The 15,486-nt window shown below is 38.5% G+C and overlaps 1 protein-coding gene across 1 annotated transcript in view; it reads right to left on the bottom strand.

Moving 5' to 3' along the window:
* Positions 1 to 15,486, bottom strand: part of GALNT2 (polypeptide N-acetylgalactosaminyltransferase 2) — a 99,708-nt gene that overhangs the window by 38,729 nt on the left and 45,493 nt on the right. The window contains exons 2-3 of the mRNA XM_026117264.2: positions 8,071 to 8,161; positions 1,367 to 1,520 (exon numbers count right to left, since the gene is read on the bottom strand). Of these exons, the coding sequence (XP_025973049.1) occupies positions 1,367 to 1,520; positions 8,071 to 8,161 (245 nt within the window). The remainder of the gene's footprint in view (positions 1 to 1,366; positions 1,521 to 8,070; positions 8,162 to 15,486) is intronic.

Below are 15,486 nucleotides of genomic sequence, written 5' to 3'. Positions count from 1 at the left end.
CGATGAAAGCAATTCAAAAGCCTTTCTAAACTGTTCGGTATTCTGTAGGCAACATCATGCTTTTTCAGTGTTTTCACAGCAAAAACACTGGTTTCTTTTTCCTTCACAGTCCAATTAATGTTCAGTTATATAAGGCTTCCTTTACTCTATCTACAATACAACCTGCTTAAAGGAACCAAAAAAGATGCTATTATGCAAGGGATTTAAAATGACATGTTGAATGTCTAAATTTTTATACAAGTCTCCTTTGTAAAAGCTCTTTAATCAGGAATGGCATAGAAGAGAGAAAAAAGCACCTTTCTTATCTCTCTCTGGTGTCTCCTCCAGGTACTCCTACCTCCAAAGCTATGAAAGTACACTCATCCTAACTGCAATAACATTTAGGCAAATTAACTACGTACTGTTGGCTAGTTCTATGCTTTGAGACTGTAAATGCCTAACTTAAAAATTGCAGGGAAGTTCAAACTAATTTCCTTTAAGCAAACTATTGATGTCATAACGAGCAGCTCATGTTTTCATATTAATCAATTCTGCTTAAACAAGACTAGTGGAAGTCATTTAAACTGTTTTTATTAAAACAAAAAAGTCTTCTCTAATAAAAATCAGATTTTTTTTCTTGCTCTGAAGCATAGTGTTTTCTGAATTTGTGCAAGTTTTTAGTGTCTCACATTTAAACCTGTCCCATGTTCTTCAGGTGTGCATAAATGAACTCCTTCAGGTCTGAGAGTTGAGAGACTTCACGCACTTCGAAAAATGGCATGGCAGAATGGTGGAGGTGGGAAGGGACCTCTGGAGATCAGCTAGTCCAAACCTTGTGCTTGAGCAGGGGCAGCTAGAGCAGGTTGTCCAGGAATTTTTGAATTATCTCTAAAGATGAAGACTATACAACCTCCTTGGGCAACCTGTTTCAGTACTCAATCACCCTCACAACAAAAAAAACTTTTTATTTTGCTTAAATGGAGTTTCCTGTATTTCAGTTTGTGGCTCATTGCCTCAACAGCTTTACTGCAGGGATACTAACCAGAGTTGTGCTGGCTGAGGTGTCAATCAACAGAGGGCAGCTAAGACAAAACCTCAGTTACAAATGTGGAAACCAAGAAAAAACATCAGATAAAGAGGAACAAGACTGTCTAACTCAGCACCAGTTTGGATACAGAATACACACCAATGGAAGTCCTAAAAACAAAAGAATCTGAACAAGATTTAGCGTTTTTTACCCCACTGTTTAAGAATCACACCACAGTTCACTGTTACTGCCACCTGGAAAGCTGAAGAGCTCCTATTTTGGAAAAAACACCTGCTTCTCAAAAGCCCTAAATCTAAAAAAGGCGAATTGAAGTCAAACATGGCTTGGTTTGGCACTTACTGATCATGCCTCGTGTCAGGAATGTTTCGGTCCATTCGCAGTTTGTCGCTTTCTACTTGATTGAACTTATTACGGGCGTATGGATCCTGACCGGATCGCACCATGGTAGCGCTAACATAAGCATCTTGATCAAAATCTTGCCATCGAACTTTTCCTAGAATAGAAAAACAGAAAAATACCCAATTTAATCTTTGTAATTTAAAGGACAGAATTCAGCAATTCAAACTAACTGCTGAAATCACTTGGTCTTGGTTTTGCAAGAAAGTACTTAACCCTCAACAGCATTGTGAGGAGCACAACATCACATTCACTTCTGCACATTAATTTGCTCTAGAACACCTTGTGAATTAATGCAAAATTGAACAGTTTTATAGATCCCTGCTTATTCGTAATCACTAGACCACGTTTTGTCTCAGCTACAGTTTTCTTCATCCCAGCTACCACAACTTCTCTTTAAAAAACCCTCCACGTATCCACACACATTAAGGTGACAAATGGTCTGGCTACAGTTTTACCCAAGACGCATTTACTTCTAAAAATTCAGTTCAGACTTCAGAGACATTACAATTTAATTTACTACTGTCTCATAACAGAAGTAAAAATGTAACTACCTATAATTTAACCTAACCTGTTTGAGGAATAGGTCTTTTAGAAGTACAAGACATTATTCTAGAAAGAAGAAAGATACACACAAAACCCCAGTATTTTATACAGGCTGAGCGGTAGCTCTCCAATATGAATCATGTGACATAGTGCAACCTCCTTTACATTCAAAACTGATTCACAGATTAATTTCTCTTTAATAAATACCATATTATTATGTAACCAGTAGCAACACTTGAATGGGTCTACCTAAAATTGAAAGAAAAATTAACATCCATCCTCCAAGAACAAAATTTCAGAACATTCACCATCTTTGGCTATAAAAACAAAAGTATGATACTTAGTAAGTGTCTTAAAATTATCAGTCCCTCTAAACGCACACTTCCATTATTGCCTAGTGACAGCCAATCCTACATTACCTACAGCAAATTTATACCTACCATAACTCAAAATTAGAGCGCTAATTCTGATACAGACATTTAACATGGATATGTGTAAGGATCTGCTGCAACCGTTTTTCGGTGAACAGAGTGTTGTTGGCAAAAGGAAAGAACAACAGGCATAAAGCTAAAGCTATTGCCTTTGGGGTCACTGTTTATTACAGACTGCGGAGGAGTTTATATTTACTGTTTTCCTAACCAACACAAAACTTTTGAGGTACTTCTGTTAAGTTCAGCAAGTGGCAGATTGCAGAGATGTCACTCCTTCTGAGCCAAGCTTTTAGACAACACTACACTTTAGGCATATGCTGCTGATGTGCACAGAAGGAATATGATTATAATAGCTATTAATGAGAGTTAGAGGTTGCTCAGACGTTTCATGTGTGCCTTTACTCCTTCTCCCAGCGCACACAGTATGAAAACTAAGGCCAGCCTCATTCAAAACTTCCTAGCCATGAGCAATATCCCATCTAGTGTGTATGAACTTCTGCTAGAGGATGCCAATATTGAGAAAACACTTTCCTTAAACAAATAGAATGGATTGCCTGCTCTTTCCCGAGATGTGTATCATCAAGCTGATTCAAAATTCTCCAATCTCAGAATTGTCTGAGGAGCTAACCTACAAGAGCAACTCGGACCCAAGGTGCAAATTGCTTGCAGTTCACATAGCAGGAGAAGGTAAAAAACAGTTTTTTTGTTTGGTTGTTTTTTTTTGGTTTTTTTTTTTTTTTTTTTTTTTTTTTAAAGAAACCTCCTGCATCCAATTTCAGCTGCAGAGTAGAAAAGTGCCCATGTTTTTCAATTGCTGGTTTAAGAGCTATCCAACCAATTTATACTGCATATCTACCACTACACAAGAATTACCTTCCTAAAGAAGCTCACACAAACACACACATGGGGAAGCCAGAAGGAGAGTTAAATAAAACAGACAGCAAAACATTTATCAGCCACTTGAAGCAGCCCTGAGGGGAACCTACAGGAAAATAACTGGGTGGAGAAATACAGATTTTCAAATTCTAGTTACTGAAAAACTTTAACAAAAGGAAACTCTAGCTGCTGCTGATAGCTCACAGATTGGCAAGAGAGTTTTCATTAGCCTTTTGACTATTTCCATAAACCTACCCTTTGAAGACAAGTTTACACTTCAGGCAGCTACCACACCAGGAATAGCCTAATACAGAATAGTTTACAAAAAACACACTTACCCTTAGTTGCAACAAAGCTATTCAAATGCAGAGTGGCTTGATTCAGGGAACTGGAAGAGACAGCGTAGATCACAAGAGTATCTGCCTCATATAACACAGTGTTCCCCAGTATTTTTGCAACCTCTTTGGTAACTACCTGTGTATTACCACCTTTATTTCCAATTTATATCATCGCTTCAATCTACAACTTATATTTACTATTATTGAAAATACAGCATGTCACATCACTGCTTTTCTCATCCAAAAATAAAGACGACTTTAGCATATTACTCCATTTTACAATGTATTCATTAGGATCTATACCTCAATCATGCTCATACAGAACTTCTGCCCTGCAGGCAGCACTACCTCCAATTTCCAACGGATCCTAACACAACTCCTGTGTCAAGCCATGCTGCCATCCTCATCTGCTCCTGTGGCGGAGAGGGAGCTGTAATACATTCGCACCGGTGGCGAGGGTGATGGCACTCCAAGTGTTTTTACTGAACAGATTGAGTTCTTTACTAACTAGAATATGCAGCATAGGCTGACCAGGTGATTATAAGCTGTAATAATTCAAGTGAACCACTGCAAAAAGTTAAGAATATTGTCTAGCCTACTTTTGTAGAACGACTTGCATTTTTGACAATTTATAAATTGAATTTTGAAGATGAGGGTTGACTAATAAATACTTTTTCAATAGCAGGTATGGTTTCCCAGGATATGGGATATATGGTATGATATATATGATAACCTATGATAAATGTTTCCCAGGATACAGGCACAGGAGCATATTCAGTTTAATTTCTTCTGGGGAGTCAGCTGGCTGCCTGGTTTCCCAAGTTTCAGTCAGTTTGCCAGGTATAATGAATATCAGAAGATGCAATGATGATTTAAACCTAAATTAAGTTTGTAACACCAAATTCAAGTTACTGTGTCTTATGTCAACTATACTGAGATTTAAGCTTACAATAAGTTAATAACTGAAACTCAACACTAGATGCACTGCAAGGTTTGCCATCAGAATCAAATGGAGCCAGAAATCATTGAACTGGCTAAGAACCTGCACCCAGGGTACACTGAAATGCTAAAATTGTTTTTGACAAAAAGTGCCTATTTCATAGGTGCAGAGGTTAAATGTTCTTTGGTTTCATGTTAGTCATCAGTTTGACTGTTCTGAGCTTGAGAAACTGAGCAGAAACAAGGAGGAAAAAGCCCAGTGAAGCTTTTTCTTTTTGTCCACATACAGAAGCAGATATTTCCCAAATCTAATTTTAGTTTTTGAGATGGCAATCAGCAGAAACACTACAATTCACTGCAATTCTTGCAATAATAATCTGGTTGATTTTAAACCAGAAGAATATTTTGATTTTTTTTGTTCTGTACCTTTAAGTAGTCATAGTTTTTTTAAAAAAAATAATGCTCGCATTGTATATTTTGCTGCATGCCAGTTTCAATCCAAGCAGAGTTTGCTAAAATTCATTAAAAACCTACCATTCACTATTTTCCAAGATTTTAAAACCAGAAAATGCAAAACTAGTCCAAGAAGAGTAAAACAAATTTGAGAAGGAAAAAGAAAAAGGGGGGGGGGTCAAGATAGGTCTTAGGGCTAAATTTACTCAAAAGCAGTAATAACCTACAAGATATAAGACAAGTATATTTGGCCTCAGGAGGCAGGAAGCAGGCAAAGCCTGGCTCTGGTTCCTGCAGAAAATCCTGTGAATTGTGTGGAATATGGATCAGATCCATGGGTGGGAGGGTGAGGGAACAACAGCAAAAGCAGCTGTTCAAAGCGAAGTAGAAGAAAAAAAGAATAGCAGATAAATCCACACCCAGACAGCAGAGTTGGAATGGATGGATGGATGGATACACGGTTGCCCCAGAGTTCGCATGTCCTCTCTCTGACCGAGTGCAGTTTAAAAGCAGGAGGATACTCAAAATACAATTATTTTGACCTACAGGCATTAAGAGATTCTACAGCCTCTTTAACTCACAAAAGGGGTGGTTGAATAACAGTAGAAATTCTTATTTTCACTTGTGTGACAATGTGATTTGAACCCTTTTCTTTGAGAAGAATCACTTCCTGGCTAATATTAAGTAAAATGGAAAAACCAACACTGGAAACCAAAGCTGAAGCAGCAATATTTATTTATGCATAAAAGTACTTATAACTTGTCAGATTCATCATTAGTTTCCTTGAAGTATTCAAAAATAACACCAAGTTCAAAAGATGTAGTTGACTGCCTCTTCACTCAGTAAGACATTGGTAAAAGTATACCACAATTCATATGAGTACACCATCGATCATACTCATAAGCATATGATCATAAATGTTTAACTTAATACAACTAAAGTACATATAATCTTGAAATAACTGATCTAAAAAGTATTGGCTATACATTTTTGCTTTTGTTACTCATGCAGAGAACTCGGGGTCTTTTAACTACAAAAGCTAACACTACTATGTGCACAAAACAAGAAACTGACCTCTGCGGCGTATTAAAGGTCAAATGACAGAGGATATGTAGTCTGATGTATATAGGATTAAAATAAAGAAAGAAAGCAGTAGTTTATCTTTAGAATGGTTTCGTATAAAGATTAAAGACTGTATACAATTCCTTGCATTCTAGGAGCTCTGAACATGTTACACTGCGTAAGAGGCTGAAACCTAAACCACAGGTCTTCTAACCACAACAGAAAAGCATGAAAGGATTTTGAACCAAAGGGAAAAAAGTCTTCCTAAAGTTTAGAACTATGCTTTAAAGTGGTGCACAAAGTACCTGCACAAATATGAATTCAAAGTTTCATTGCCATGAGAATTCAAAAGTTTGCCTATACAAACTGAAATCAATCAAAACTGTAATTTAAGAGTGCATAATTCTGTCCGTGTAGCCTCTGACATTTGATTAGAGACCCATATACTACTATGCAGTAATATGATGATTCTCCTATTTATTAAATCAAGTCACAAAGATGACTGATTAATAGACAAAACAAAAAAGGCCAGGCTTGTTCTACTTGACATTTAATCTTACTTCTGCCTTTAACCCTTCCAGCTTCTGATCTCTCCCTTTCCACCTATGACCTTCCCATCTCTTCTAGTAGTCAAACAGCTACTTCGAAAGAAAGATCTTATTTAGAAGAAGCATATAGAGTTTGGCCCAGAATACCTAAACCTTCAAAAAGTGGAAATAGGAATACTAGCTAAAGGAGTGAAATTAGCTAACCTGTCTAGTAACAAGAGAACTAGGAAATATATTTGTAGAGGCTCCTGTTAAAGAAAAATACTTGGAAAGACCTGCCAGAAACCTGCATAGGGAACCCAGGCTCTCTTCTTTTTAGGATTTCCAAAGTCATCCACAAAGTATAAATTTTGCCAAAAAGCACACATACATGACCACAGTCTTGCTTCCCCTCTGCAGGGGGCAAAGATACAACAGGCCAAAGGAAAAAAAGCCATGAATTTCCAATAGCTTATTTATGCTGTATCAGGATTCTAGGACTGAGAAACAGAAATCATACCTAACAATTTATTAGAGACGGAAGCACAGAGCTGCTTAAAGGAGACTTCACCTTGGTTAGTTCTTTCTTCGAGACCTCATACTTTTTCACAAATGTGTGGCTTTGCCAAGCATGTAAGTCAAGCATTAGAGTTAGTAGCAAAAGAATAATGCATGTTGAGGCCATCTGAACAGGAGAAATTCTTTTCTTTGTGCAATAAACTTACTTTCTAGATATGGTGTAAAATACTCAAACCTATTTTACTTTTTTGCATTCCTTGGTGTGTCAATTCTAGCTATATGTTAAATCTCATTGACATGAAATTTTTAGCAGTAAAAGTAGTTTTATGGAGGCAAGTCATGAGACAAAAGTTCCACAACATTTAGTTTTCCTACCTCATCTTCAAGGCATGCTTCCATTTCATTCAAAGAAGAAGAAGAAAAAAATCCTATTTCCTCTGTTTTTTTGCCTGGATGTGACAAACACCAAGCAAGTTTGAGATGAAAAATGAAGGCACACCATCTGCACGCTCTCTAAGAGAAACTGCCACATCACATCATCTTCACAAAAGCCTGATGAAACTAAAAAAGCCTGTTTCCAACTGAAGATTCAACCAAGCTTCCTACTCCCAGATGACTTCTGTTACACACCAGCATCATCCATGGAGGGAAACAGACTTTGTGTACCTGAGGCTTCTCCAGCAGCTAGAACCTGTTGCAGAACAACAGCTACAAACATACTAACAAAGAAAAAGCTTCTACATATCTTTAAACCCAAAGGAGTGGTAAAGCAGGTGAGATTTAAGGACACTGAAGCTTTAAGAATATAGGGGTACAAGTTTTCTAAAGTAATCCTGTTGCTTCCAAACCGCAAAAACGTTAGCATCAGAACAATTGCTATGTTTTATGGCTATGAGTCTTTCAGGTGGTTATGTTTTATGGCTATGAATTTTTCAAAAGAAATATTACTGCAATACCTGGAGGTAGCGTCTCCACATTTTGTGCTTTGTCCTCCCCATTGCTGCCACGCACATCTTTCCTTTTTGGGTCGATATCATTTGGGTCCTCCTGAAAAAATACATAGTCTTTAAAATAATCTCCTTAATTGATTTAATTTTATGCTTTCAAAGCAAATGGAAATAACTAAGCTTTTGGATTTTAAGCTCATGAAGTGGTCCAAGAGAGCTAACTTCGAATTTTAAGAGAAAGGGTGACTTATTTCCTCTATTATTTGAAAACATAAGAAGTGGAAATTAAACAGGCTTCTGCATCTAATTTATGCAGCAATTCTTATCTGGAAAAATCTGTCCATTTCTCAAGAAGAAAATGTATTAGGAAAAATAGAATAAAAATTTAATAATAAATCAGAATAAAAAAATCAGTAATGCTCAAATATGCAGAACAACAAAGTTTAAACAAAGCCTAAAAAAAGCCCTAGTCCAACAAGAAATGGCCCAAATATGAAATTTATCTGAAAAAGAAGTCAGGTTATCTAGCAGTTGTATCCTGAGGGGCAGTTTCCTGATGAAAAAACCTTCCAAAAATATCTGGAAGTTGCTATTTTCACATGTTCATTTTGATGAGCTTATTCTGGTTTTCACAGGCAACTCTATCAATAATACTGGAGTGAGAAATCCAATAATAACCATTTAAAGAGGAAATAAAGTGTTGATAAGTTTCTTCTCCCCCTTTCCTCCCTCCAAATTCCTTTTTTTCCCTGAATTTGTGATTCTCACTTTCCTTTCAACAGAAAAGTCACTTTGTGTGTTCATACACTGTGCAAGTATGGCTGTAATTGGAAGAAAATCTTGCCAAAATATAAAGAATGTCAAGTTTTGCAAAATTCCTCCAAGCCCTTCACTGTCCCAAATTACTGTGATGATTTTAAAAGAAAAGTATGCACGCTGAAAAAGAAATGCAAAACACTCATTAGACAAACAAGAAAAAGCCCTGCAGGAGTTTTTTCCTGAAGCTGAACAAAGACCAATGAGGGCTTCCTCATACTTCACTCCCTCCTCCTAAGTGTTTACAAGAGAGCTCTACCTCTCCACTATCCTATCAGCTCTCTCCTATCAGCTGAGGAGCATGTGCTCTTAAGCCTGATTATTTTTCAAGTTCTTTAACATTAACTGTTTTTAAAAAAAATTGGGGGGGGGGGCGTTGTCAGCACAAACTACCGCAGGCAACAGTTAGGTTTTGAAATGTAATAGTTAAGTGCCATTTTGAACTCTCATAAATTTGCAAATTCTAGGAAGTTACTTGGGCACAGTCTTCAGAAAGTCTGAGGCAAGTCAAATTGCCAAGGTGGGAGTGAGGAACACAGACTACTGGATGCTCAACTTGCCTCCCAGAACCCCTTGTCACACAGTGAACGGGAACAGCAGAGCAGGAGATACTAACCTCAAAGCTTTGTGCACTAGATCAGGGGGTTTTGTTGCGTTCCCCCCACCCTGCCCCCCCCATAAATCCATTTGAATGATTTTTAAAATTGCATACTCAGTTAAAACTGATGTTCTACTGTAAGCACTTTAACTGTCTCCCAGTAATACACTTCGAAAGTACATGTACACATCCAAGGCCCTTTAAGCAGGGGGGGAAAACCCAGTAAGCTGTGTCCTGGAGAGAGAACTTTTGCGCGCACACACACACACACACACACACACACAAAAAAAAAGGAAGCACATAGTCAAACCAGAGATAAATATGCCAGACCAACTCATTTCTTTACATCTCTAACCGTAAACTGCTTCAGTATGTTAATTTGGTGCAATACACAAAGAAGCCAGATGGTCAAATGACATTCCTGTGCCATCACTACAGGACATAGTTGCTTTTGCAGCTTGCTTTCAATGAAACAAAATACCAACTTCTAATCTAACCTTACAAAGTAACTTGCATTTGATGTGTAGTCTGCTCAGTAGACTATACCAGCACTCGCACAGAATTCATTCAAACAAGAAAGCTAAGCTTAGGGCAAGACTGAAAACAACTGAAACTGTTTAAGAACGGGGTAGCACATCAAGTATACAAGAGAGAGATTTAATAAGTAACAAATTAAAAAGACTAATGCTAAAATACAAGCAAAGGAGTTAACTTTTTTGAATATTTGCATTCTGAGGCACAAAGGTTAAAGCTTAGTAGAAACTGAACTTTCTAAAGATTAATCTGGAATACTAGAAAAACCTGGCAGTTTCAGGCTGTCAGGCAAAACACACTGACTGCTGTAAAACAAGTTATTTTGCACAGGTATTTTCAGCTTATTGAAAAAACAGAAAGGCAACTGGCCAAGTCGTAGAGACACTAAACAAAACATTAGATGCATGGGAAGCATCACTAGAATAATGCATTTGTTGCCACCACCTGCTGTTACTTTCTCAGGCCACAAGATGCACAGCAGCAGCAGGGAAAAAAAAAACCACAACAAAAAACCACACACACAATGCACAGCCCAGCTACAACGCAGGCATCGCAGGGATTTGGCCAGGTTAGCTCCACCGCTCAGCTCAGTTGCCGATTCCTTTCCCCTTCAGTAGCAGGTGACCTACGGAGGAGCAACGCTGCAACCTCCTGTCCCCGTCCAGTCCAAGTCTTATTACAATATTGTAACAATGTTCTAGAGGTACCAAATTAAAAATTCTTTCAGTTACATTTAACGTAATTATCTAAACGTCTTTGCTTCTCCCCAAAGAAGATCACCCAGTAGGACCAGAACTTAATGCTTAACAAATTTGCTAAGTAGGCACACATCGCTTTAAAACATGCCTTGCAAGTCACAATCACAATTCATTTTTTTCTCCATTGGAATTTAATAAAAATGGTCATCTACATTAGCTACCCAGCTCTAATTGTGTTTAAAATAAATAAATAAATAAAAATCAACAACATGTTCCAGCAAAGACAAGAGAAGTGTTTACTGCTCAGCAGGGTGACTATAATAGCTCCAAATAGCTTTAACTACAGGAGGGGAAAGTATATAAAATCAAATAGATCTGTTTTTAAATAGCTGGCTAATCACTACAATGCAACAACTTTTTATTTCAGGAAACAGTAAACTTTCTATGCCCAAGAAAGCATAGGTTAGTTTACAAGCCTTTCTATTACAGCTTTTTTTTCCTGCTCAACATATTCACTCCATTAAAAGTCTGCCTAGAAAACTGGATTTCAGATATGAAAGATGCAGTAGGAGCTTCCAGTTAGAAAAGCCCTCAGCTAGTTCATATAGCAAAAAAAAAAAAAAAAAATTGTTCACTCAAATGACTGGTTACACATTTAAAGCTGAGTTGACTTGGGGGTCGGGAGGGAGGATGAGGCGGTCGTTAGTACAAATACAAAGCAAGATTCAAACTCACATTTCTAAAGCATTTCTACAGATCTGTAACAAGACACAATCATATGCAGGGAGAAATTTAAGACAAGTGCTGATTTAGTTTGGAGAGCTGCAATTATACACAGACAGGCATTAGTGGATAATTTCATTACCGTTAGTTGGGTCTTCCAGACTGCTCACCCTTCTGTTTTTGGTATATTTACACACATCCAATACTACATTCCCCACAAATTCAAAGCAATTAGTGTTTTGTCAATTATTTTGCTTTGCACAAAAAGTTATTAAACTGATCCATGGCTCAAGGCATTACTCCTATACATAAAGCACTACTTAAAACAACTAATATTACTTCCTATTTGTACCTTCCTTTTTTTTTAAGCAGGGTTTAAGTTTCAAGCATCCCAGATTTGACATTTAACTGCTATAAGATTAGATCTCGTTATGGGAAAACTTTCTATCCTACAGCTGACTTGCGAACAAGCGAACAACTTACCAATGCATAACATCGTTAGATAAATCAAGACCTTACATGACTTCCAGGTGGTGGGTCAACTCAAAGCCCTCACAGCTGACATCATCTTAACTGGGAGCTGAGCATGCCTCTAGCCCCAGCCTTTCTTCTCTCAGAGGACCCCAACTATAAGCACCACGCAACACCCAGGCACAGGAGATGGACAGGAGCTATGAGGGCACCACATGCTCCTGGGCAGCCGTTCCCTGCCTCCTCCAGAGAGCTGGCAGCAAGCCAGAGAAAAGCATCTCAGGGCTAACACATAGTGCAGTACAGTCCAACTGATCTCAAGACACATGTCAAACGTGGAATAGGCTGACTGTTTTGCTCATCATCATGCACAACACTTCAGAGGTTCATGCAAAACAGAGGAGGGAATTCAGTGAAACACTGAAAGTTCTGTTTGCCTAGCTACCCTGTGCTCAGACAGGAAAACTGAAAAGAGTGGCAGCATGGAACCAAATACATGCTAGGGCTTAATATCAGTTTCAGTACTTGCTTTTAAAGTGTTGGCCAATGGCCAGTCACAGACAGATTTTCTTCTACTGATGATTTTCTAGAAAGCAAGTGAATACTGGCAACATCTTCAAACAGTATCATTTGATCCAGCTGACTAATTTAAGGCTTTTCTGCATCATGCAGTACAGATCAGTACAGATCAGCTAATGACTTTGGAAGAGGTGCTCTTGCTGCACCAAGAGACACTCCTCTCAGCGGTTTATATGCTTCTATTCCGCTCAGGCCCTCAGGGCCAGACACATGGAAACGCTTTGATGCGACGTGGTGCAGCACTTGGCATCACAGCTGTTCAGTGCCTGTGAGAACTCAGAGCCCCAAACCAAGCACAACAGCACCTTACAGGACTTAGTTACCCAAGAAAAGGATTCCCATAGCTGAGCGTGCTCAGTCAGCTGCCTAAGCCATGGATGCAGCCAAAGCCCTATCTTGTTTGCTACTGCTAAATATCCACCTCTTTTTTCAATTCAGTTCACAATCCTAAAAACAGACATGGTATTAGATTCTTACTGAACAGATAAGCCATCTTCAAAATCCTGATCACCCCTAATCCAGAAGAATACCTTAAGCAAGACAGTAGTCATGCTCTAACTTGTCTGCTTGCTTTCTGACCCAATGCCCAACTGCTGCCTTCTAAGAGAAGGTCTTAAGAAATATGACTCCCAGTCTCTGTTACTGCAGAAAGATGAATCCGCGTTTCCTACAAGCCAGACAAGTACTTTCGCAATTTAATCTAATTACATTCAGGGGAATCCACGTCATCCTTCTCCAGCAAAAACGTTTTGTATGAAACAGAGACATAAAGCACGCTCTGAGAATGCCTAGAATATGGATTCTTACAGGCAAGATAGGCAGGAAACATGCTGTATATAAATGCTGACTGTATTTGGCTGCCAAGTTGCTCAGCATTAGGGAAACGGAAATTTCCGAGTACATCAAGAAGTAAACCCTAAGTGACTAGAAACACACTGAAAAGATATGTATGCTTTGCAATGTTTGATTACTGCTGTTCAAAGTAGTGTCTGAAATTCTTATAGCAAAAATAGTTCAATTTTCCTTCTACTTCCTTTAATCAGTTTAAGTAAATTGCTGTGAAAGGTAGATTCCTTTCATATATGTAAGTATCTGAAACAAAAATAGAAGCTGCCAGTAAGGCTGGTGAGATAAAAAAGAAAAACCACACATGCAAGGGAAATTATAAATACATGAAAAAGAGCAAAAAGTAATCAAGATTACAACTGGATGGCTCCATACATGGAGCCATGAAGCATTTTTGAATATACTTTCAGCAAATACACTCAAAGCATTTCTGAAATGCCAGTTAGACTCTGTAGTCTCTAAACAAAACTAAACACCTTAGTGCCCTGCTTCTCTACAAAGCTTACATTTACTTAGGACTAAGCATGTATCTTACTGCTTACAGCTACTATTTGTGCAAATACTGAAACAGCTACAAAACCTGAAATGACATTTCATAAACCCAGAATGGATTAGACAAAATAGCACTTTATCTGAAGTTTCTGGTTGTTCATACTTAATGTATATGATTTGTCTGAGGAAAGTCCAACCTAACTTTACAAAAGAAGACTTGTTTGTACAGCAAATGGGATGAACCAGCACTTCTAGTTTAACTTCATTCAAGATTTCTGGGCATTATAGACTTTTTCAATTGACAATAGCCAGTGAGCAATGGAAAACCCTGAGGTTAGGGCAAGGAAGCTATTCAGGAAGTCAGCTTTTAAGTATACGTAAGCTGTTAAACAAAGATCTGCATTTAAGTACATTCTAAGAAAGTAATTCAAAATAAATCTGAAGATGACCTAGGAGTAACAGCATGATTTATCTAGAAAGCCCCTGTGCTGATTTAATATACTTTGGATTTGTTGACTAGCCCACTAGCCCACAAATGCCATGCAGTTTTGAGCTCTACAACAGCATTTTGCAACAAACAGTAAATTCCTCAGTAAACATTTGACATCATATAAGCGATCCTAGATCTATAAGGAAACTGCAGTGCTCTTACAGCTCAGTGGACATTAAGGCATCCAGCTATAGAACTCCAGCTCACCTCTGATAAACCATATTCTTCTTTACTCAGAGATTCCACTTTAATCAATAAACAAGAAAGCAGAAAAGGAAAAAAAAAAAAATCAAACATTACCCACTTTCCAAAACTGGCAAGCTAGTATCCCATAGCTATTGAAACTGAAGTTTTGTTATTTTCACTGTACCACTGAAGAAAACAAAGTGATCCTCAAAGAGGACAGTCAAAGAAGGGCAATTTAAACAGGTCCGCTCAGCTACAGTATGAGTGGCTAAGAAAGCATCTCATTGTCAGAGGCTCCTTCTAATAAGGTCAGTCAATCTAAACCTGCCATGCCTAACAAAAGCCCTGCCAACCAAACAACCACCCCAGCACAGGCTCCTGCACAGAGCAGTGGGAATGGCACTTGCTGTGAAGTACAGGAGGACCAGAAAGGGAATTTGAATCTCACTCTGACTCCTGAAAGAGACAATCGCCGCAAGGGCAGCAGGGGCGATGGGGCAGGCTCATGTCCCAGAAAGAACACGACTGCAATGGAGACACTGCAGGCAAATTGCTCAGAGGCTGTGCTGCCCTTTCTAAAACATTCATCAATTCTCATGATTCACGAAGCTGTGTGTGTATAACTAGGGGTAGCAGGAAAGGAAAGAGGAGGAGGAACAGTCAGGGTGCTGGATTGATGAAAGGGGGAATTCTCAAGTGCACCAAGAACTCTGACAGTAATCAGGAACCACCTCCAAACACCACCAACCACCGCAAGAGTCAGAAGTGGCAAACAAAAAGGTCCGTCAATTCAGTGAGTATTTCCTGTTTAATTTACCACATCTGGGCAGGGGGGACCTGCTGGTCTGCACTACCAGCCACAGACTGCAGAAGTCAGATGCTACAAGACACCTTCAACAGTAATGTACATTCGAGATATCTGTAAATCTATCATCACTCAATTCTAATTCCCAAAAGGAGAGGCTGAGGGAGACAAAAGACACTTCTTTCAA

The sequence above is a fragment of the Dromaius novaehollandiae genome, chromosome 3 (genome assembly GCF_036370855.1).
Source record: "Dromaius novaehollandiae isolate bDroNov1 chromosome 3, bDroNov1.hap1, whole genome shotgun sequence".
NCBI classification, from domain to species: Eukaryota; Metazoa; Chordata; class Aves; order Casuariiformes; family Dromaiidae; genus Dromaius; species Dromaius novaehollandiae.
This window is presented reverse-complemented; position numbering and strand designations above follow the sequence as displayed.